Source organism: Diachasma alloeum, unplaced genomic scaffold (assembly GCF_001412515.2).
Source record: "Diachasma alloeum isolate Michigan unplaced genomic scaffold, Dall2.0 Dall_scaffold_00208, whole genome shotgun sequence".
NCBI lineage: Eukaryota > Metazoa > Arthropoda > Insecta > Hymenoptera > Braconidae > Diachasma > Diachasma alloeum.
Window position 1 is genome coordinate 1,593,430 of NW_021680373.1, and position 21,532 is coordinate 1,614,961.

Genomic DNA, 21,532 nt, shown 5'->3' on the forward strand with positions numbered 1-21,532 from the left:
ATAATTTATAAGAATTGCGAGAGCATTATGATCACAAAATAATGCAATGTAAAATTCTCAAAAACACTCCTCAACAATAACATAAATAAACGCCACGATAAACAAAACTCTGAATTATCTCCCCTCGAAAAGAACCCAAATAACTGAATAGAGAATTAACGATTGTTTTTCCCGTTTTCTACGCTTATTGAATTATTGTGCTTTATTTAAAAAAAAAGCGAGAGCATTATAATCACAAAATGATGCAATTTAAAATTCTAAATAAAATCCAGCATAAACAAAGCTCCGAATCGCCCCCTTTGAAAACACTCAAATAACTGAACGCAGAATTAACGATTGTTTTTTCTTTTTCCACGTCACCCTACCCCAGAGTTCACTTAATTCTCGTCCATCAGTCCGTTCAAATTCCAGTGCACGAGTCCAATCTATCACTTTCTCCCCAAATTACGGGACACAATTCCCAAAACCAACTGAACAACAACAACACCGACAAAATAACCACCAAATGAGTGAAAAGTTAACATGTGCGTTTATCGACTAAGTGCGGGGTCAATAGGCCGTCCCTAAATATAGCCAAGAGGCCGTAGGAATTAGAGGAAACAACTCGGGAAGTTGAAGGTATCCTGGTTCCCTGAGCAATCAAAAGTTGCGCCCACTCGAATAAACTTCCCCGAGATGAACTGAAAAAAATAAAATTGAGGAGTTCCTTCGCCTAGATTCATTCACGATCCAGCTAGGTCGAGGGCCACCCGTCTCCTGGGGGTGCCTGGTACGCCTCCTCACCCCCCTCTGTCTCCTGATTTTATCCCCCAACCCCTCGATCCTTTCATACCTCCACTGGTGACTGCTGCGCCTGCGGAATTCCGTTGAATTCAACATCCCAACACTTACGTACAACAAATGTCAGGGCTTTCCTGGCGTGTACTCACCACCGGAGGTTTCAGTCACTGGGCGACAGCCTGACTCCAACGTGTACCTGCCTAGTTCATAGTTCAACTCACCCCCTGGAAATTAATTAATCGGGGTAATGAGGATTTTTCCGCTCCTCTCGGGGGAACTGCTGTCATGCTGTCTGATCTTGGAGGAATGAAACTACTGGGAAGTGGCGGTACCGTCAACAGGTAGTTCATGTGCATTATTATGACCTCGATTTTAAGTGGATGGTATCGTCGGGAGGGCATGGAGTCGTGAAGGGGTGACACGTGCTCGCACGAATGAGCGCCAGGGATGACGACGAGGATGTCCAGACGGGGGAGAGCTGCAGGGCGAAGAAGGTGGAGGATGGTTCATGTAAAGTGGAAGAACTGGGGGGGCGAAGGGAGAGCAATAATAACGAGGAGATCAGCGGGGCCATGCTGTCCATCAGCGGTGAGAATCTCGTTTGAATGTCATAAAAAAAATCGAAAAAAATGCAGGGAATTCGGGGGGAAATTGAAGTTCCATTGAAATTTGAAATTGAAGTTGTATTGACTTTCCATAGAAAATTCTACTAGTTTTTGGACGGGTCTATTGAAGAATTCAGAAGCGTTATTAAGAGTTCGTCTTGCAGAAAATGTTCAATGAAACTATTTTCTGAAAAATCAGTAAAATTTCGTTTTTATCTACTTTTTCTATTCAGGAGCGAAGTGGCAAAACGATATTCAAGTCGACTTAGCTCTTGGCTGAGTTTTCGAGGAATATTTCATGAGATAAAGATTTTTTCGTAATATGCTTTTTGGTAGATCTCAATTCGCTCTACAAAAAAGGTTATAACAAAAATTTTGCTATCTGACTTGGATTCGGAAATTGAGTCATTGTATATTTTTATAATTTTAGGCCCGGTTGCACCAAGCCGTTATCCAAATAAACCCCAGGGTAAAATTTATCCTCGGGGTCAATTGTATCGTAGGGGTGATAATTTTTCAATATTTGACCCGAAGAATAATTTTTTATTTATCCTGTAGCCTCATTTGAATTAACATTGTTTTAATCTTGCGATTAAATTTTATTTCTTGTTCCTGGGATAAATTTGAGATACTCTCCCGGGTAAAATAATCCATCGAATATCAATGCCAATAAAATAATAATTAAAATTGAAAAACATGGAAGAAACACGTTTTCGCAAAATTCTTATCATTTCTCTAACATTCCAATATAATCTCCAAGAATATGAATATTTCCCTCAGCATATATTCCATTCCCTCCACTACTCTTTTATTTTCAGGCTCAGCACCCACAATGGCATTTCCTGCCACCCTCCAAGAACGTTTCCTCCACATAAAACAGATTGTTAAAGAGGCGATAGAGTCACACCACACATTTATGATCTACGGTCGTGCCAAGGTCGTGCGTGAATGCATGTTAAAACGAGGATGGATTGAGAAATTGTGCCGTAGAAGTAGCAATGGTGACCGTGTGAGATATTTGCCAGAGAGAAAGACTCGACGTTTACAAAATTCGAAATTTACAGTAGACAGTCAACAGCAGGGTCAGCAGTTGCCGAGCCAGGGGGGTCAGCAGAGTGTTCAAGGACACGTGGGGGTGGATACGAGTCCTGTCGTGTTGCTATCGGGCATTGGGGATCTGAGGGATGAGCAGAGCCAGAGGCTCCTCATGTCGAAGATGCTGGCAAATCACACGGTGGATTTTCTCTGGAACTCTGGGTCTGACTGGCCTGGCTGGCCCAGTCAGGACAACAAAACTACTATTTTCAATCGATACTCGAGGGCTGGGTTCACTTCCAAGGTGATGATGAATTATTCATTGGTACAGTGAGAGAAATACGTTTAGGATTGCATATGAAATGCCATTTTCTTCGTTCAATGGTGTCATTCTCATTGCTGGAGATTAAAAATGAATGGCTAGCATTTTTCAGAAGTGATATTGAGTAAGATTTAAGGGGGAGCAAGTGGAAAATTACTTTCGTCACGAGATAGTCAAGATATTTTTGCTAATTAATTGGGAATTTGCTTTCGGATGGAAATTCTAGGACGATGTATTTCAAATTTAATTCAATGATCATTGATATTGAATTAAATTTAAAACACTGCCGCGACGTTAAATTTTTTTATCGTTCCCTGAATATTGGTTTGAAAATAATCTTTGTCAACAGATGATGCAATCAATCTCTGGGAAGAATATTTTAAATAACAATTGGATTTGTTCGAACAATTATTTTTTCAGTTGTCGCCTAAAAAGAATCGGTCCTGACACGAAAAACAGGAAATCTCGGATTTGACGAGTCCAATGTTTCCACTCGAAACCAAAAAATCATGAAATTTCAGATTCCACCCCAAATTTTTCGACAGCATTGGAATGAGAACGTCTCAACTTATTTGAATTTTTACTGAAATAATGAATATTCAGAGTATATTTACCTGAATTTTTTTCATTTCCACTAATTCTCTGCGAATAATTGAACTGAACTTTAGTTCTCAAGAATTGTTCCATGAAATTCTGAATTTCCAATGATCAAATTCCTCGAAATTTCGATGGAACTAAAATGTCATGAAAATTCCCAAAAACCGCACCGGAAATTTTAGCCAAGAATTTTCAACAGTGTTCTTCAAAATAATGAACAGCAGTTTTAAACTCCCCGAGACTTTCTCAAAGCAATCCGTCTAAAATTCTTGAAATGCTTTCCCCTCCAGGTTGGACTTTGCGCTAACGTGCGGCAAATGCACTGGTATTACGAGCCTGGGGTTGCAAATACCCTGTTCCCCAGGTGCTACAACGTCTGCCAGGCCGACCACATGCATGCGTTCATCGACGATTTCAGGTGTGAATTAAAAAAAAAATAATCAAAATGAGAACTCGATCATTGCTATTCGCGTAAAATGATCATAAATGCATTTCTGCAGACATACAGCCTGCTTAAGCATCCTAAAGTGGTTCATCGAGAAGGTGAACAACGAGGGTGAGAACCTGGCAGTGTCCTCCGGCGGCACAGTCCCCCTGAAAGCTCTAGATTTCGCGATAAGACGCTGCAGCGATTACATCGAGGCCCAGTCCCACGAGGACATCGACAAAGAGTGCGAGAGGGTCTGGTCCCACCAGTGGGAGCAATTCATCACCTGGTACTACAAAATTGTTCATGAGGAGGAGACATTCTTCGGGACTAATGTCTCCGTACATGTGAGTCCATCTCCATAAAATAGAAATTAATTTCACTAAAGGAATGAAATCAGTGGCGAAGTGGTAAAACGGTTCACGTCGACTCATCTCCCAGTTGAGTTTTTGAGCAATATTTCGGAATCTAAGGGAGATAGTGAAATTTTCGTATTCACATTTGTTGTAGCTCTCAATCGGCGCTACAAAAAAGGTTATGATAAAAATTTTGCTATCTCTCTTCGGTTCCGAGATATTCATTGAAAACGGGTCAATAGCCAAAATTGACTTGTATCGTTTTACCACTTCGCTACTGAAATAATAGAATTGTTTATCACAACAGCAATTGAATGAATGAAAAAATGATCTCAACGCACGAACAAAATTAATAGAAAAGCCAGTGCGTTCGCCAAAAAATTCTATTGAATTAGAAAATTTTGTTTGTTTTTTGATTCAGTTCTATTAAAAATCATGTAAATTTCCCATGCATTTGTCAATACATACGGGGATCCCCGTCAATATTAAATTTGTGTAATATTACAAGGATGTGACCCTTACGTTAATAAATGTATTATATTTAAATTGCTTTTGTTGATACTTTGATAATTAAAAAATTTGAGTGATATTAACTAATTGGCGGCTACAATATTTAACAGTAATTATATTTTACGGACATGGCTATTCGTGAATATCTATTTGTTCATAGAAATAATTGGGGGGCAAAATGGATTCATTAAGTTTTCGATGCGACGGAGAAATTTTTTTCTGTGGAGGTAGAGTTTTTTCCTTTGTACTGAATCCAGATTGAACTCAATTGATCAATTTGCTTCTGGCTGCTAGACATTTATGAAAGCATTGCAAGTGTCCGTTTTGCCCCAGCCTCCTCTATATAATACAATTACTCTATATAATTACTCTATACAATGAAAACTCTACGAATTACTCTATTTAAATATTCTACATAATGAAATTAGATAATTTCATTTCATTGGTATTATTTCTATAAAAATTCTTGCACCAGAATTTTCCAATTTTTTTCTAAAATATTATTATGAGAAATGAAATCCAAAATCCAAAATAAAATATCGAAATGTATTTTTTTTTCTATCAAATATCTCTGAATAAAATGGGCGGGTAAAAATGCGTAATATCAATAGAATTTCTCAAAGAAAGCGCTAGATTTTTCTAATAAATTTTCCCCGCACATTTCGCCTCTCCAGAAATATCTGCAAGCCTCAAAGCACATTATCAAGCGGATCCGCAAGTACTGGCACCAGCTCGACATGGACGGAGTATCGAACGTATGGATCCTCAAGCCAGGAAACAAAAGTCGAGGTCGTGGAATTGTTCTCATTAATAAAATCGAGGATGTCGTGGCTAAAGTTAATCCAGCCAACAAGTCAGACACTCGTTACGTCGTACAAAAATACATCGGTAATTACTCCGTATCATCGCGATCTCCCATAATGAAATTAGGTAACAAAATTGTAATTGAAACATTTTCCAGAGAGGCCATTATTAATCCACAACACGAAATTCGACATAAGACAGTGGTTCATCGTAACGTGCGCCCAACCCCTGACTCTGTGGATGTACAGGTGCGTTTAGTCTCTCTGGGTCGCGTGTTTGGGCATTATTCTATAAATAACTAATGGGCTCGCAGGGGAGATACCTCACCCCCTTGATGTAGCACGTTAATATGGCTTCCGGTCAGGTCCAAAAGTTCGGATTCACCGCAAATGCGAAATTTTCGTGACTCTATGCGGGAGGGGTTCAACAGTTAACGACCCACTCCAAAATTACCCCGACGAATTGATCGAGCTTTAACCCAGTTCCCCCAAATGTCATGGCTTATCACCCCCTTTGAGATTTTATCGTCATTAGGAATGCAGCGAAAAAAAATTTACCGGGCATTTACCGTCATTTCACACGTAAATTACACGCCACTGATGGCGAACTAATGACTGACCATTTCCGATCAGACGAAACTGAGGAAATCTCTTGTCACGAAAATGAGAAAAAAATAGACCGTAAATTTTCATCTAGATAGAGCACTATTTTTTCATTTTTAAACGAATTATTGTGTCGAAGACGAGAGTTCACTGTCGCAAAGACTATTGAATTTATTATTAAAGGTGTCACTAAGTTTATAAAAAAGATTCATGAAACGTTTTATAAAATGAAAATTTTTTAACAATTCTCTCTCTATGATTGAAACTTCATAGAATTCATAAGAAATTATATTCAATACAATTTTTCAGTTACAAATTAAAGATAAGTTTCATCACATTTACATTCGTAGTTGTTAGTGTATTGAATACTTGAATAGCTCCATTTTTCCCCACTTTCCCGTTTTCCAAGTTCTGAGAAAATCCTTTAAATGAAATGACAGAAAATAATAATTGAGTGATTTGTTTTATTGTTTTTTAAAATTCAAGGGAGAGCTATCTCAGGTTTTGCTCCCAGGAATTTCGACTCAGTGATCTACACGAGTCGGTGCATCTTAGTAATCATGCTGTACAATGTAAATATAAAAATAGTCCGGAGAGAAATTCAGCACTGCCACCGGATAATATGTGGGATGCCACGACGTTCAAACATTTTTTGAGGTGAGGAAATTTAGCTAATTTTTTATGAATTTTGTTTGCATTGTTTTTGGAATACTTCGGGAACTAGTTGGTATAGTCAACAATGTTACGAGAACTTGTTTTAGGCCGTGAAATTCTCTATAAAATATTTTTTTGACATTTCTCTATAATCCTCTTCCCTCTGAAGCTAAAGGTTTTTGGAAATTGACAAAAATGTATCAATTATTAGAGTTTTCTGTCGATTTCATTTGCATTATTTTGGGAATATCTCGAAAACTAAAGGGTTTATCAGGAAATGTTCCGAGAACTTCTAGTAGGGAATGAAATTTTCTATGAAAATGTTTTGTGACATTTCTCTGTAAACCCCTTCCCTTTAGAGATACGGGGTTTCGAAATTCTTTAGAAAAAAATCAGCTATTGCAATTTGTTAGCAATTTCATTTGCATTGTTTTGCAAATATATCTGAAATTAATGGGTGTAGCGAAAAATGTTGCGAGAATTTTTTGTAGGGCTTGGAATTCTCTACAAAAAAGATCTAGTATTTTTCTCTCAACCCCTTCCTTTCGAAAATAAAATTGTTCCTAGATCAATTTCGCTTGAATGATTGATTAAATATCGCTGGAACACAATTTAAGATGAAAATGTAAAAAATAATTTTTTGTATTCATCTGTTCACGAAATAATTATAGATCTCAAGGTCACAATACCGCATGGGACGAGTTGATATACCCAGGCATGAAGCAAGGGCTCGTCGGTTCCCTTTTGGCAAGTCAGGAGGCTATGGACAGGCGAAAGAACAGCTTTGAACTTTACGGAGCTGATTTCATGGTCATGGAGGACTTCTCTGTCTGGTTGATAGAAATCAATAGCCATCCGGACATGAGTTATTCCACCAGCGTTACCAGTCGATTATGCAAACAAGTGATGGAGGATACTGTCAAGGGTGATAAATCCCCTTTTATTTTCACCTCATCCGCAACAAAGTTATTTTACAGAGCAATTATTCACGTTTATTGCAGTTATCGTGGATTTTCGCGAAGATAAAAATGCAGACACTGGATTATTTGAACTTGTTTACAAACAGAAGATGCCAAATTGCCAGCCGTATTTAGGGGCCGCGCTGTCTGTTCAGGGGACGAAAATTAGTTCTAATGAGAGGAGATTGACGCATTTGGATCCGAGAGTTCTCCCGAAATTTCCATTGGTAAAATTGGGTTTTTTATGGTTTTTTAAATTAAATATGATGAAAATTGGATGAAAAATATTGCGTACAATTTTTTAAAATTATCAACAATCAAGAAATTACAGAAAATTGAAAAAAAAAGTTGAATGATTCATGAATTTTTAATTATTTATCGAAATAAAAAAACAAGTGCCGAATATTTTTCATTCAATTTTCATATCCATCAATAAATAAATTTCCTACAAAACTCTCATCAAATAAATAATAAATACGATGGTTTTCACGGACAGATTTTTAATTTTTTTTCGTTATTTGAGGTAATTTTCAATTTAATTCTTCAATTTGTTGGTTTAGAGTTGCCTATCAAGCAGGAAAAAATCCACTGCCAACAGTTACATAGGGCCAGTGATCGTTGACCTCATCGAGGAATTAGAAATTCAACTAGATCGTGAATTACACTCGTACTGCAAGCTCGACTCGCCAATTGACTCTAACAATTCATCACCGATACTATCTTCCCCGGTACTATCATCCTCTAGAGCTCCCTTGGCATTAATTCAAGGTAAAATCGAGGCTACACCACCTGGCTCGATAATACCCAGCAGTTCCGGTGGCCTCAGTCCCACAGCAAAATCGCCGACTCAACTTGCCCAAGTAAATGTTCCCCAACAAAATCACCGAAATGTGGTAACTGAAGTTATTGTTTTAATTTGATGTTCTTATGCAGACTACACCAAAAAGTAGTCGTTCAACGAACTCTACACTGAGAACTCCCAGCAAATTAAAGAAAATAACAACGGATTTATCGCCGGGGCAGACAGCTGCTGGCAGAATATCGAGGAGTCAACGAGAGGCTAAAACTGCTGTTGAAACGAGATCTAATAAATCAGATAGAACTAAAGTTCCAAATGAAGAGAAGGTAAACTATTATTTATTTCGGGAACGAAGGACCTGAGGAGGAAATGTCAGAAGAACTTTTTTTTAGAGAATTAAATTTTCAACAGAAAATGTTTTCTGATATTTTTCTGTAAACCCACTCGTTGCTGAGATAATTCAAGATTCAGAAAGATGAAAAAATGACTGTTCTGTTGTTTCACAAAAAAATGACTTCAAAAAAAAATATCAAGAAGTCTTTTTCATAAACAATTAAATTTCCCCTAAAGTCACTAATTCTCGGAATAATTCAATGCTCAATAAAATAAAAACCGCACTTGCCAACTCCAAACCACTAAGAACAAAAATATATTTTAGCTAATTGGAGTAGCAATGCGCAACGCAATGAACAAATACAAAAAATACGGAGCAGCCCCCCTGGAGGTTCCCCCCCTGCCGTCTCTCCTGTTCCCCTCAAAAATAGGCAATCGAATGATTCGCTCATCGTCAGTGAGCACAAAAACCCGAAACATTCCAAGCAGAATGAAACGAAGAGACGACTCCCCAGACATGGCTGAAATGTACGCAGTGGGTCTTGGATTGACAAAATGAGAAAAAAGCCCCCTTCATTCATCATATTTTCTCGCTTATTCTTCCTCAATCTGTTCTGTACATAATGGCATTAAAATATTTATTTAATGTAAAAAATGACAAGATGAACTAATTAAAAAAAATTGAACTTTATCATGTATATAACATTAATTATATCCACAGTCCTATATAAATACCTAATTGTTCACTTCGACAATTACGGTTTTATCCTTCTTGATTACGATTATTCGAAAAATTGATTAAAAGCACATTATCTCAATTACACGAGTAATAATCATTTACATTGGCATAATCCAATTATAATTGGCATCATCAATAAACAACGCGTTACCGAGGAATCATCTCAGCTCTACAATTAATTCAGGCCACTTGATCCAGCACCTCAGTTCGTTAATTAACACCATCGACAATCATCGATTGATCGACTCGTGTTAATTAATCAAAAGTGCTGGGTCAATCCAGCTGAATTCAATCAGTGCACTTCCAGGGAAAAATAAAAACGTCTCGGAACGTAATGAAATATCACATTGAGAACTCCACTTAAATAATTATTTCACACGAGACTCACGTAACTGGTTTAAGTGAAAAAGAGAGCTTGGGCCTCGAATTATTTTTCCCTAGTATTTTCTTCTGTTCTTCTTTCACACGTTTCTCTTGCTCTTTTCTCATTTTCTGGCGCTCTTCCTCCAGGAGACGTTGCTCCTCGACCATTGCCAGTCTGTCCTCGGCCTGAAAATTCATTTTATTTTATTTTTATCCATTTATTTCCTTAATTATTCATCTTATTTTGTATTTAATTCCTTCAAACAAATATTAATGGTCGAATTGTAGAAGATATGTTGCTTTGAATTTTGTAATTATTTAGAAAAAAATTGTACATAAGATTTGAAGATCAGAAAATTTGAATCTGATTCTCATCAAAAATCTTCTGACCCAAACGTTATCGAGATAATAAAATACTCAACAAAATAAAAAATGATTATTCAGTTGTCAATTTCTTCAAAAAATTTCTCCCAACATTTAAAAAAAAATCCAAATCTCTAAAAAGTATTTCCATTAAAATTTCTGTACCTTCATTACCTCCAAAAATAAAACAAATCCCAACTCACCAATCTCTTTTGGGCCTCCTCAATTTTCCTGTTGTTTTCCTCCAGAATCCTTTCGAGCTCCTCGCGTTTCTTCCGCTCTTCCTCCTACAACGACAATTAAAACCGTTTAAACGACGAAAGAATTGTCGTTTGCCCTGACTCTCGGTCACTTGTAACTCATCCCCCACAACAATAAATCATTAAACCGTGTCTGTTATCAAACAGCCTCACAACCAACGACAAAATGTCCCTGAGAAAAAAAAATCTCTGTCACGTGGAGGAACAAAAGGAGAGGCAAAAGGATATTCATCAAGGACGTTGACAACTCTTCCACTAGGTAATATCACCATAAAACGAATGAGTTGATCCTCACTCACTCGTCGAGCCCCTCCTCTACAATATCTCAATGCTCAAGCACGACGATTCTCTCTTATCGTCATTTCACTAGTGGTGGTCTATATCAAAAGGGTCTAGAAACAAAATTTAAGCTAGTAAAGTGATAGAGAAAAACTATACAAAAAAAAATAATAAAAAAAATTTTTTTTCCACTGGGCCGTGCTTGTGTGTGGTATATCGTAGTTATTCCCGCAACGAAGATACTCTCAATAACGAGTAAACGACGTCACAGAGAACATTACCAATGACAGATAACAAATTAATAAATTTTCATCATCAACATTGAATAATAATTAAACTGTTTTTTTTTTTATAGTAAAGAATTATGAATATATAAATTGGATAATACCTGAATGTAGCAAACGCCAGCACACGTAGGGGATGCCTTCTTCATCTAGCAATCACTCGGCAGTGAGTTTTATACCGGCATCTTCCGTTGGTAGTCAGTTTAGGAAGCCGACCTATATTATTTTTTATTCTCTCTCGGCTTCGTTTTAACAATTTCCCTAATTTCCCAATCAATTTCAATCTGTTTGCGTTACCAACCGTTTCGACTCATCCATTATTCACTATGTCTTGAGAAATTATTCATTCAACTTCAGCATTTCTCAAGGATATTCATCCTGACGAGTGTCTCGAGGACATGGGAAAATTGAAAAAAAAAAAAAAACATTCCACCTCTTAATGGGGAATATCAACAGATGCTACCCGACTCAAAGGAAATTCCGATGTGTTCTGACAAGCGCATTTGTCTCATTCTACTCCATTATTAATATTGAACAAAGAAATGCTCATAAAGCTTCAATTCACGAACAGAAAAATCGCACAGTTCATTCAAATGGTCTTTGAAAAATCAAGTATTAACGTCGATCAGAAAGTTCTATTGACGCAATAAAAAAAACACATCAATAGATAATTTAATATTTGTTATTGCATAGAGACATGTACATATATACACATGGTAAAAGTGAACAAAAAAAAGGACAAAAATAAATGAGTAAATGAGTCGTTCAGCAGACGACATGACACGTGCCCTTTAACCCTGCTGTGAGAAAATTGAGTGAAAAAAAAAGAAAAAAAAATTTCGTCGCCTGGATTTTCGTGAACCTCGAGTGGAGACACACAGTCGACTATGAAAATTCATCTGTTTGTGGAGAAAACTCGGGCAGACGCTTTGGCAAGGTAAAATCGAGTTGTGATCATCATCAATGGGAGGGAAAATGATTTTTCCAAGATTCGTTTGGCAGATGCAAGTGGAGAAAATGGTGGACATAGTCTTCACCACTTGCAAACGATTGGCAGAATCCAGGGGAAGGTGCATTATTCTCCATTGATGGGGGATCACGCCCTCGACGTTACAAATTGCTCGTTAAAATAGCGTTTGACCGTCTCAATATCCCCGTATGTTTCTCTGGATTACTCTTACCTCTCTACGTTTCTCCTCCTCTCGTAGTTTAGCCTGGCGCCACTCCATCTCCTCCATCATCTGACGCTCCATGGCTCTTTTAGCCTCTTCAACGCGTCTTTGCACCTCGGCTTCAATCTCTTCCTTCCTCTTCTCCAATTCTTCCTCAACGCGCTTCTGGACGAGCTCCTCGATCCTCTTGGCCGCCTCCTCCTCCACGAGTTTCTGCTCGGATTCACGTTGTCGTCTGTTGGGCAGGGGTGACATTAGGATAAAACATTTGAGAATGCTCTATTTTTGGGTAGAAAGGTTTGATGATTATTTGAAATGTGATTAAGTTAATGAGATTTTTATGAAAAAATTTTTTTTGAGGTTTTGTCCTCTAGAAATGGTCTTTGAGGCAATTTTTTGTCTTTAGAGTTAATAGTATTGACGACAAAGTTATCTCAAAGTTGAGTAATTTATTACTACTGAAATAATCAATCATTGATAATTATATTAAAAACTAATAGAGTGAATTTTGTTCATTATGAATGTGAAAATTGAATGAAAAATAATGAACGGATGTTTATTTCATTTTCTATTTTGCTATTTCATCACTTTATTAATTGAAAAAAATTATAAACCTCGAAAATATGCACAAGAATGAAAATATCTCCATCTTTTTTTCATTTAACGACGAAAAATTAATCTCAAAATTAAGTTTATTTATTACTACTGAAATAATCAATCATTGATGAATATATTGAAACCATATGGTAAGATTTTTGCAGCTCTACTCAGCCTCCAAAAAAGTATTGAATACAAAAAATTATTCTCAAAATTAAATTGACTCCTTATTATTCAAATAATCAATCTCTGATGAATAACTCAGAAACTACTGAAGACATAGAATTTCCAATTTGGCTTAAATGACCTAAACTCTATAAATTATATAAATTCATTCAATTTTAAGACACAAAAATTGAATGAAAAAAACGTTAATCATCATTTCCTTTATCAAATAATTCATGCAACAGACACACATCAAACGGCTAAAATCAGTAATCAGAAAGAATCAATAACCATTCCTTCTGTAGCATTCAACCCCATGATAACAAGCACAAAGACACCAGTAATACCCATAAAAAACCTTCACCCGTAAACATAATAGTATTCTTACCGAAGTGCACTCGTAGCGAGGATATTGGTCGTTAATTCTTTCTTTTTCCTGATAACACAAGTACAGAAAAAAAATAAAATCAAACTATAGAACAATTCACACTCGATTGGTTCAAGGACGAATCGAGTATTGTGATCCATATGAGAAGACCATTGTAAGCAGGTGTCAAGTTACCTCTGCCTCTCCATTTCCGCCAGGCGTTCAACCTCGTCCATCTTGCGATCTCTGTCTCTGTAGGAGCGTTTCTTGTGGCTGACGATGTGGACATCGTCAGAGACATCTGAATCACTGCTGAATGACGGAGAATGCGATCGTTTTCTGAGGGAACAATAATTCTTGATAGAAGAGCGAAAAAAAGTAATCATTTTCTAGTGCTTCATATTTTGTCGTTTTAATCGTCAATAACTCGAGATTGGCAGAGTGAAATTCAACAATTTTTTTTCCTCTTTGAAGGCATTTGTTCAGGCTTTTGAACGAGCCTTGACTCATCCGAATTGTACCATTTGGTGAGCAGATTATAACGATTGAAGGAAGTCTGAGTTTTTGCTGAATAGCAGGGATTTTGATGATGGCCTCATTTTTTTCTAAATAGCTCAGAATCTAATAGAGATACAGAAATTTTGGTTCAGATCTTTCTTGCAGCTCCCACATTCCTCTACAAAAAAGGTCTTCACGAAAATTTTGGTATCTCCAACAGATCTCGAGACATTCATCAACAACCCACTTCAGAATAAAATTCTTGCAGGAGAAAATGAAAGTTTTTTAATCGTCAATAACTGGAGATCCATAGAGTGAAATTCACCATATTTTTTTTCATTTTGCAGGTATTTTTTCAGGCTTTAAAATGAAACGTGACTGATTTCAATCGCACCATTTTCCCACGAGATATTGACGATTCAATGAGGTTAATTGTCCATCACCTCGTTCTATCATGAACAATTCCACTAAAGTGATTAAACTGAGTTTTTGCAAAATATCTCTGAAACCAACAGAAATAGCGAAATTCTTGTTCAAACTTTTTTGTAGCTTCACTTCCCTCTACAAAAAAGGTTCTTACAAAAATTTTCTTATCTTCAACAGCTCGAGAGATATTGATAAAAAAAACCGACTCAATAAAAAAATCAGCTTGAACCTTCCGCCCACTCCGCCAGTTTTCCTCTCCAACCCTTCATTCCCCTGACCCCATCAACTTCAATTACCCATAATTACCTTGACTTTGAGCTCCTCTCCTTCGGCTTCTCGGCATATTTACTATTACTCCGTTTCTCTCTCGACTTGGATCGCTTCCGCGAGTGTTTGCTCTTGTGACGCCGTCTACTCGGCGATTTACTGCGCGATCTGGACCTGCCCATGCCTTTGAACGCTATTTTCCCGTTGGATTCAATGATAAAACCGTTGAAAAACCCCACACGATAAGCCCACGGCGCTAAAATATCCCCCGACACCAGTGAAATCGATCGCAAATTGAATAAAACTGCAGAATTCACTGGGACAAATCACAACTGCTGCGATTGCACTTGACGCGTGTAGCACTGAGCCGCCATATTGGGAAATTATCGTGAGGTGGGTAAAGAGGAGCTCTGGGCGATCCACTGGGCCCTTCGATCGAATCTGCCCCTCGATATTGAAAATATCGATATGAAAAATGATTTAAAATGTAAAAAAATCCTTCATATTTGAAAATGTAACAAAAACTATGAATTAAAAAAAAATTCTTAAACATTTTAAATTAAATTGTATTAAATATCGACAATAGAAAGTAATATCGATTTCTCGAATATATCGAACCGGGGAATTCGATATAAAAAAATAATTTATGAAATGTAAAAAAATACTTCATAATCGAAAATTTAATTAAAATGATAAATTGAAAAAACTCCTTAAACATTAAAGTAATTCGATTAAGTATCGATATTTCGAGTGAAATATATTGATCCGAGAAAATCAATATAAAAACTTTATTTCTAAAATGTAAAAAAATCGTTCACAGCAGGGGGTGGGGCAAAACAGACACTTTTCTTTGCATCTTCGTAAAGTAGAAACAAATGAATCAATCTAAATCAGTCTAGGCCCGTCATAAAAACGAAGAATTGTAATTTCGACATGAGAAAAATTTCAATGAGTCATCATAATTAAAAAAACATTCAAAAGTGTTCATTTTGTCCCACTTATTCCGATTTCAAAATTTACAGGGAGAGAATTAAAAAAACACAACGCCTTAAAATTAGATTTGATCAAATATCGATATATCGACACCAAAAACTCGATAATCGAAGTGATTGGTGTCACTCGAACCTCTACTTCAACACTTTTTTTACCGTCCACGCAGTCGCATATTTCACTTTACCACAATAAACAAAAATTTTTCTGTAATTCCGTAATTATTCTCCTCTCACTCGTATTAATTAATGAATTAATCAGTGGCAAAGCCCCTGTCACGCGAAGAGCAATAGCTTGATTCAAGATTTAAAGAGAAGAATTGAAAAAACAACTCCTTAAAAATTGCATTTCATTAAAATGACAGAGAAGAATTAAAAAAACAACTTAAACATAACGTCTGATTAAACATCGATATATCGACCCACAAAAATCGATAATCGAAATGGTCGATATCCCTCGAACTTCCAGTTCGACACTTTTTTGACAGTCCAGGCAGTCGCATATTTCACTGTACCAGAATAAACAAAACATTTTCGGCAATTCCGTAATTATTCTCTTCCCACTCGCATTAATTAATGAATTAATCAGTGTCAAAACCACTGACCCGCGAGGAGCAATAACTCGCCGTGATTGTTGTCAATAACAAACCCAACGTTCAGTTCCAGTGGAGTGGAGCATTTATTCAAGTGATGTGTGGCAATTGAATGATTCGAAAAGTTCATAAACAATTAATAACAGGGAATTGTCAACAACAGTCGTCGCGTTGAAGGTAAAAATAAAAAAAGTTCTCGATGAAATGTCGGAAAAATCACGTAAACTCATAACGAGGTTTCATCCGAGCCATGGGACGAATATAATTCTTTACGATGACAATACAGTGGCCTATCGCAAAGCTAGCTTTGCAGATGCCCTGACATTTAGCGAAAAGCCACTCCAGCCTGGTGAGATATTTCTCCTGGAGATTGAGAAGCACGAGAGGGGGTGGAGTGGACACATGAGGTTAGGACTCACGCAGATTGATCCTAGGACTGTTGATAGGAATGGGATTCCGCAGTATGCATTGCCGAATATGGTGAAGATGGGACAGAGCTGGATCTTCGCTATCACGAGCTGTCCGAATGTTAATATCGAGGGAATCACACGATATGGTAATTGCTGAATTTTTTGTTATCAATTTGGGAGGCATCTCTGAATGTATGGGGATGGGGGAACGGGGCTTAGGGGATCCTTGAAGGAGAATTTATCGTTGAGGGGATTGAGCGCTCCAGAAATTATCTTCATAAACATGAGATTTAGAATAATTGAGTTCATCATCTGATTTAGGGACACATGAGTAAAGTGATTTCTCCTGAATATGCTTGATCAGAAGATATCGAGCATCAAAGAAGATTCCTTTTTTTATTGAAAATTTAAACAAAAAAGTCAAGCTGAATGGACAGCCAATTCCCTTCATTTCATTTTACACAAAAAAAAATAATACCTCGTTGTCAGATTGGAAAGGTTTCAATAAGGTTTTCAAAAGTCAATTTAAGAATATCCAAGTATCTTTTACAGATTGGTACAGACTACCCTATACACTGAGAGAAACACAAACACGTTGTCAAACAAGTCTTGTTTGCACCAACAAAATTGCTAGTTGAAAATTTCCAAAAAAGAATTTGTTTGGTTCGAATTTGAAAGTCTCAAACATGAATAATGGTTCTGCTTTCGACAGCAACGAAATATTTGGCTCACGAAGCGGATAATCCACACCAGACGGTGCCTTTTTAGGATGAAAATATCTCATATAGAGGAAAATTTATCACCAATTTTTTTTCCCTAAGTTACAAGATTGCTATCATATCATTATTATTGTTTCATTTAAGGGTTCATTTCTCGTCTGTGATTATTAGACAGCCGAAACGAAAAACTACTATCTCTTATTTCGCATAAAACAAAGATTTTTCGGGAGCAAAATACGTATGGGAGTAGCGAACAACGAAGGAGTAGTGGTAGAAACGACGTTTCTTTCGTGTACAGAGAATGCAATTTTTTTTCAACTACTAAATCTGGTTTTGCGACAAAAATTTTCCATTCCGGCGCACTCTCCGCATGTTTGGCACAAAAAATCCTTTTTTTATAATTTTCAAAAAACTATCTTCTTGGCACAAGTAAGATAAGTTGACTTGTAATGACTTGTTTGAGAACTTTGTCGTTTTTTTCTCAGTGTAGATTCAACCATTTTCAATCGTCAAATTTGTCAATTAAATTGTTTAAGAAGAATTTGAAGAAAATCATGAATATTCAGCGTCATCAAATTACATTTTACATTTTACACAGAATGTTTTTACACATTCGTTTATAAAGGAATAATTATCATTATTATTATAAATGAATAATTATTTTTGTGGCTTCTGAAGGTGAAAGTATACTCCTCCAAGAGAGAAAACTAAAAACCGACGGTGTAACAGTGCAAACATCGAGGGGATTGATTCCCTACGCTGCACTGACCCCCAACCTAGCCCAGAACGACATTTCCCAGGACCCTCTGCCCACAGAGACTGGGAGTAGAATTGGAGTGATGTATGTGCCTCAGGCCGGGACAGATCTCGCTGAGATGCATTTTATTATTAATGGAGTGGACCAGGGGGTCTGTGGCAAGGACATTCCGTACAGAGAGGGGCCTTTGCACGCTGTTGTCGATGTCTATGGGACTACCAAGCAAGTCAGGATTGTTCAACTCTACGGTGGTAATTATTCAATAATTATTCTCATTCTTCTGCGTCCATATCGTCTCAATTATTGAGTTTATCATAAAATGGCGAAAGATATTTTTCATTGGACATTGAATTTTATTCTTAAAATATCTTAAGTTTATTTATCATATACTTGAACTTTTGAATTTATTGGGAAACTCAATAGTTCAAACATTGGATTTATCAAATGTTCGGAAAATTATATGAATGGAACTAATGTTTATCAGCTGAATTACTTAGTAACAATTATCCAAATTCACTTTTCGTTACAAAATAAATTTTTTATAAAAAATATCTCTCAATTTCTTTGATGAATTCAACAGTTTAAATATTCAGTTTAGAAAATATTCACTGAATAAAGCGTTTGGAATCGTTTTAATTTAAGATTTTAATTCTTTGCAGTCTCGACACTTCAGAGTGCCTGTCGTGACGCCATCCTTCAATACACAAAGCTAAACGCAGTCGATTCATTGCCATTACCCCAAATACTAAAAGATTTCCTACTGTATCAAAATCAAGAGTCACAGTGATCGATCCAACAAGCAAGATAATAGAAGACAATGGAATTTTTGTAAGAGTTAAGCATGATAAAACCAGGCAGGTCCTAATCTCATTATCCTTCATTTTCTAACAATGCGGTATTTTCTTCTTGTTACTGATATTATTTGATATTTATATTATTATTCCAAATTACACGATCTCAAATTGGTCGTGAACATGTGGATCTTTGACACGTGGTTCGTACTCTGGGAAGAACAGCCATTCTGTTGGGTTTGATTCGTTTTTTCTTTCGTTGATTGGAGGAGTTACGGAATATTCAGGTGGGTCATCAGCATCTCCTCCGCGGAAATCGATTTATTTCTTTGTCTTGTTTGAAATCACTTGAATCAAGTGAATTTATCGAAAGACGGTCTCTTCTCAGTGTGATTAGCGTTTGGTGGGAAATTGTAGTATGACGAAAGTATGAAGAAAGATACGTAAAAGTAGATGAAACTGTGCATTTTTTAAAATAAAGTCTTTTTTCTAGAAAATACAAAATTTGTTTCATTCATTTATCATCCCTTTTGCAAAATTATGGAATATGAGAATTGAATGAAGAATATGAACTACGTATTTTTCATTTTGAACAGTATGGAATTTTTAACATTATTTATTGATATTATAAAATACGTATTTCCTGTGTTTCATTTGGTTTTCATGTTCACTATTATAAAAAATTAAAATTTCATGGAGAAATTTTAATAGTAATTCGTTGGAGATCGACTTTGAATTCGATTTAGGGGGAAAATCATGAAATTACAAATTTATTATTAGCAGGAACAGTAATTTCCCTATATTTTCCTGATTTTTTCATTTTTTATGAATTAATGAAACTGGAATTCAGTTTTCATTCATTTTTTCATTGAATGGACAGTTTTTTTATGGGGAAAGTCCTCGAAATTTCAGTGCAACTGTCTCTTGATTTATTAAAATTTTAAAAAAACGTATTCCATTTTTTAAAATTTTATTCCCATATTCATAGTTAGAATAAAATTGAAATTTAATGGACATTTTAGTACTAATTTTTTGGAGATTCACTTAAAATCTGATTTAGAAGGGCAAAAATCATAGAATTCCCAATTATTTAGTAGTTGTTTAAAGAACAAAACATCAATTTTATGAATAAATTACACTGAACTTTCAATTCATCCACAATTCAACAATATAAGTACCTGAAATTTCACCGTTTTCGTTTATTTTCATAGAATAGAGTTTTCAATTACGAAACTTCTTGAAATTTCAGTGGAGCTGTCGCTTGATAAAAAAAATCCCAAAATTATTCAAAAAGTTATTAATAGTATAAAATAATAATGAAAAAAAATTGTGCAAAACCCGAACTCCTACAGAATTCCCCTTCAAAACTTATCGAAGCAGAACAGCAGCCATAACGACATAAACAAAAATAAAACTGGCGAAGGAAATCCAGCCGATGACAGTAACAACGCTCTCCCAATTAGTTTTCTTCGATTCGCAATCCACAAGACTGCTGGTGTCATCGTCATCTGTGAGGAGAGCAGCAGCTCTGGGTTCCATGAGGCCCATCGAGAAGAATTGTCCAGGTGTGCTCGAGAGGATGGCTGAGACCGGTCTAGCCACCCAAGCGGGCACTTCTCGTTCAGCCTCGAGGAGCCTCTGAAGCCAGCAGGTCAGTACCAATGCGATCGTCGAGAGGACGAGGGAATTCGTGTAGAAGATCACTGAAAGCCCCAGTGAAAATACTCTTAATTGAATTTGTTCAATTATTGAACAAATTATTGAAAAAATTCAGGGAATTTGTTCAATTCAGGGATGATGGGAACTCACAGATGTTTGGAACTGTTGTTCCAGTGTCAGGCATGCTGAAGTGAACGTTGCGAAGAGTGAACAAATGCCCTAGGAGGTTGAGGCAAGACAGGACCAGGCGTTCGGTGGAGCCTGGTCTCAGCCAGAGAGCAGTTAGTGTCACAACAGTCAGAACTAGTAGATAAAATAATTTATTTGCGAATGTCCCACGTGTGGCGATGAATGGGAGAATTAAACTTGCGAACTGCATGAAGTGCGCAAGAATTTCTCCTGTTTCCATCAATTTTTATAGAATAATTTAACGGAAATCAACGCATTCAATTGATTTTTACAATTAGCTTGTGCATTTTCAATGATAAAATAACTTGGACTCAGTGAAACTGCTTCATGATGACAATTTTCGAGAAGTGTACCGGAAATTGTAATCAAAATATGTCAACTGTGCAGAAAAAAATCTTTGAGAGAATCTAAAACTTTGAAGAATCTATTTTTAAAAATCGGAATATTCAGATACTTGACAACAAGTGAATTTCAAGGAATTTAAAGAACAATGTGAGAAATTTTGTATAATTCAGTAGCGAAGTGGTAAACCGGTTTAAGTCGACTCACCCAGTTGAGTTTTAGAGGAATATTTCCGAATCTAACGGAGATAGCGAAATTTTTGTAATTACATTTGTTAGAGCTCTCAATCGGCTCCACAAAAAAGGTTATAATAAAAATGGGCCGTGACTATTCGCACCATTGCGTGAATCACTCCCGTACAGTCCATACACGCCACGCATGCGTGAAGTATGTGTGTTTCACGCAGCCGAATTTTCATACTTCTGTGTATTTCACGCAGTTGAAGTTTCATACTACTGTGTGTTTCACGCAGTTGAAGTTTTATACTACTGTGTGTTTCACGCAGTTGTATTTTTATACA

General features: G+C 36.5%; 4 protein-coding genes across 6 annotated transcripts in view; 2 read left to right on the plus strand and 2 right to left on the minus strand.

The window, feature by feature from the left end:
* The first annotated feature begins 959 nt into the window (after positions 1–959).
* Positions 960–9,474, plus strand: LOC107036273 (tubulin monoglycylase TTLL3). The gene is made up of 12 exons (XM_015254091.1): positions 960–1,368; positions 2,204–2,724; positions 3,630–3,757; positions 3,840–4,113; positions 5,307–5,520; positions 5,594–5,684; positions 6,525–6,695; positions 7,364–7,617; positions 7,694–7,878; positions 8,212–8,511; positions 8,585–8,776; positions 9,109–9,474. Exons 1-12 carry the CDS (start codon positions 1,215–1,217, stop codon positions 9,340–9,342), a joined length of 2,718 nt encoding a protein of 905 aa, XP_015109577.1. The 5' UTR covers positions 960–1,214; the 3' UTR covers positions 9,343–9,474.
* On the minus strand, positions 9,356–14,954 carry LOC107036272 (UPF0430 protein CG31712). Of its 2 annotated transcripts, XM_015254089.2 has the most exons (6): positions 14,603–14,954; positions 13,568–13,711; positions 13,394–13,441; positions 12,253–12,478; positions 10,452–10,535; positions 9,356–10,071 (listed from the first exon to the last, which is right to left on the minus strand). In XM_015254089.2, the coding sequence occupies exons 1-6, from the start codon at positions 14,743–14,745 to the stop codon at positions 9,907–9,909; spliced, it is 810 nt and encodes a 269-aa protein (XP_015109575.1). In that variant the 5' UTR covers positions 14,746–14,954; the 3' UTR covers positions 9,356–9,906. The 2 variants fall into 2 exon arrangements, with proteins under 2 accessions (XP_015109575.1, XP_015109576.1); XM_015254090.2 differs by lacking the exon at positions 13,394–13,441.
* A 770-nt stretch (positions 14,955–15,724) lies between these two features.
* LOC107036274 (neuralized-like protein 2) lies at positions 15,725–19,313 on the plus strand. 2 transcript variants are annotated; one of them, XM_015254093.1, is made up of 4 exons: positions 15,725–16,322; positions 16,432–16,701; positions 17,953–18,282; positions 18,691–19,313. In XM_015254093.1, exons 2-4 carry the CDS (start codon positions 16,548–16,550, stop codon positions 18,816–18,818), a joined length of 612 nt encoding a protein of 203 aa, XP_015109579.1. In that variant the 5' UTR covers positions 15,725–16,322; positions 16,432–16,547; the 3' UTR covers positions 18,819–19,313. The 2 variants fall into 2 exon arrangements, with proteins under 2 accessions (XP_015109579.1, XP_015109578.1); XM_015254092.1 differs by having other exon boundaries at positions 15,725–16,701.
* A 490-nt stretch (positions 19,314–19,803) lies between these two features.
* LOC107036275 (acetylcholine receptor subunit beta) overlaps positions 19,804–21,532 on the minus strand; it is a 6,744-nt gene continuing 5,015 nt past the window's right edge. The window contains exons 5-6 of the mRNA XM_015254094.1: positions 20,632–20,784; positions 19,804–20,525 (exon numbers count right to left, since the gene is read on the minus strand). Coding sequence (XP_015109580.1) covers positions 20,191–20,525; positions 20,632–20,784 — 488 coding nt within the window. The 3' untranslated portion in view covers positions 19,804–20,190. The remainder of the gene's footprint in view (positions 20,526–20,631; positions 20,785–21,532) is intronic.

Excerpts from the sequence above, each read along its gene's own strand:
- LOC107036273 (XM_015254091.1), top strand. The coding sequence starts at position 1,215 with ATGAGCGCCAGGGATGACGACGAGGATGTCCAGACGGGGGAGAGCTGC. Across the intron at positions 5,521-5,593 it reads CGTCGTACAAAAATACATCG|AGAGGCCATTATTAATCCAC; the intron begins GTAATTACTCCG and ends AACATTTTCCAG. Across the intron at positions 8,777-9,108 it reads AAGTTCCAAATGAAGAGAAG|CTAATTGGAGTAGCAATGCG; the intron begins GTAAACTATTAT and ends AATATATTTTAG.
- LOC107036272 (XM_015254089.2), bottom strand. The coding sequence starts at position 14,745 with ATGGGCAGGTCCAGATCGCGCAGTAAATCGCCGAGTAGACGGCGTCAC. Across the intron at positions 13,712-14,602 it reads GAGAGGAGCTCAAAGTCAAG|AAAACGATCGCATTCTCCGT; the intron begins GTAATTATGGGT and ends TTGTTCCCTCAG. Across the intron at positions 12,479-13,393 it reads CTCGCTACGAGTGCACTTCG|ACGACAACGTGAATCCGAGC; the intron begins GTAAGAATACTA and ends CCTGCCCAACAG.
- LOC107036274 (XM_015254092.1), top strand. The coding sequence starts at position 16,350 with ATGTCGGAAAAATCACGTAAACTCATAACGAGGTTTCATCCGAGCCAT. Across the intron at positions 16,702-17,952 it reads CGAGGGAATCACACGATATG|GTGAAAGTATACTCCTCCAA; the intron begins GTAATTGCTGAA and ends TGGCTTCTGAAG. Across the intron at positions 18,283-18,690 it reads GATTGTTCAACTCTACGGTG|TCTCGACACTTCAGAGTGCC; the intron begins GTAATTATTCAA and ends AATTCTTTGCAG.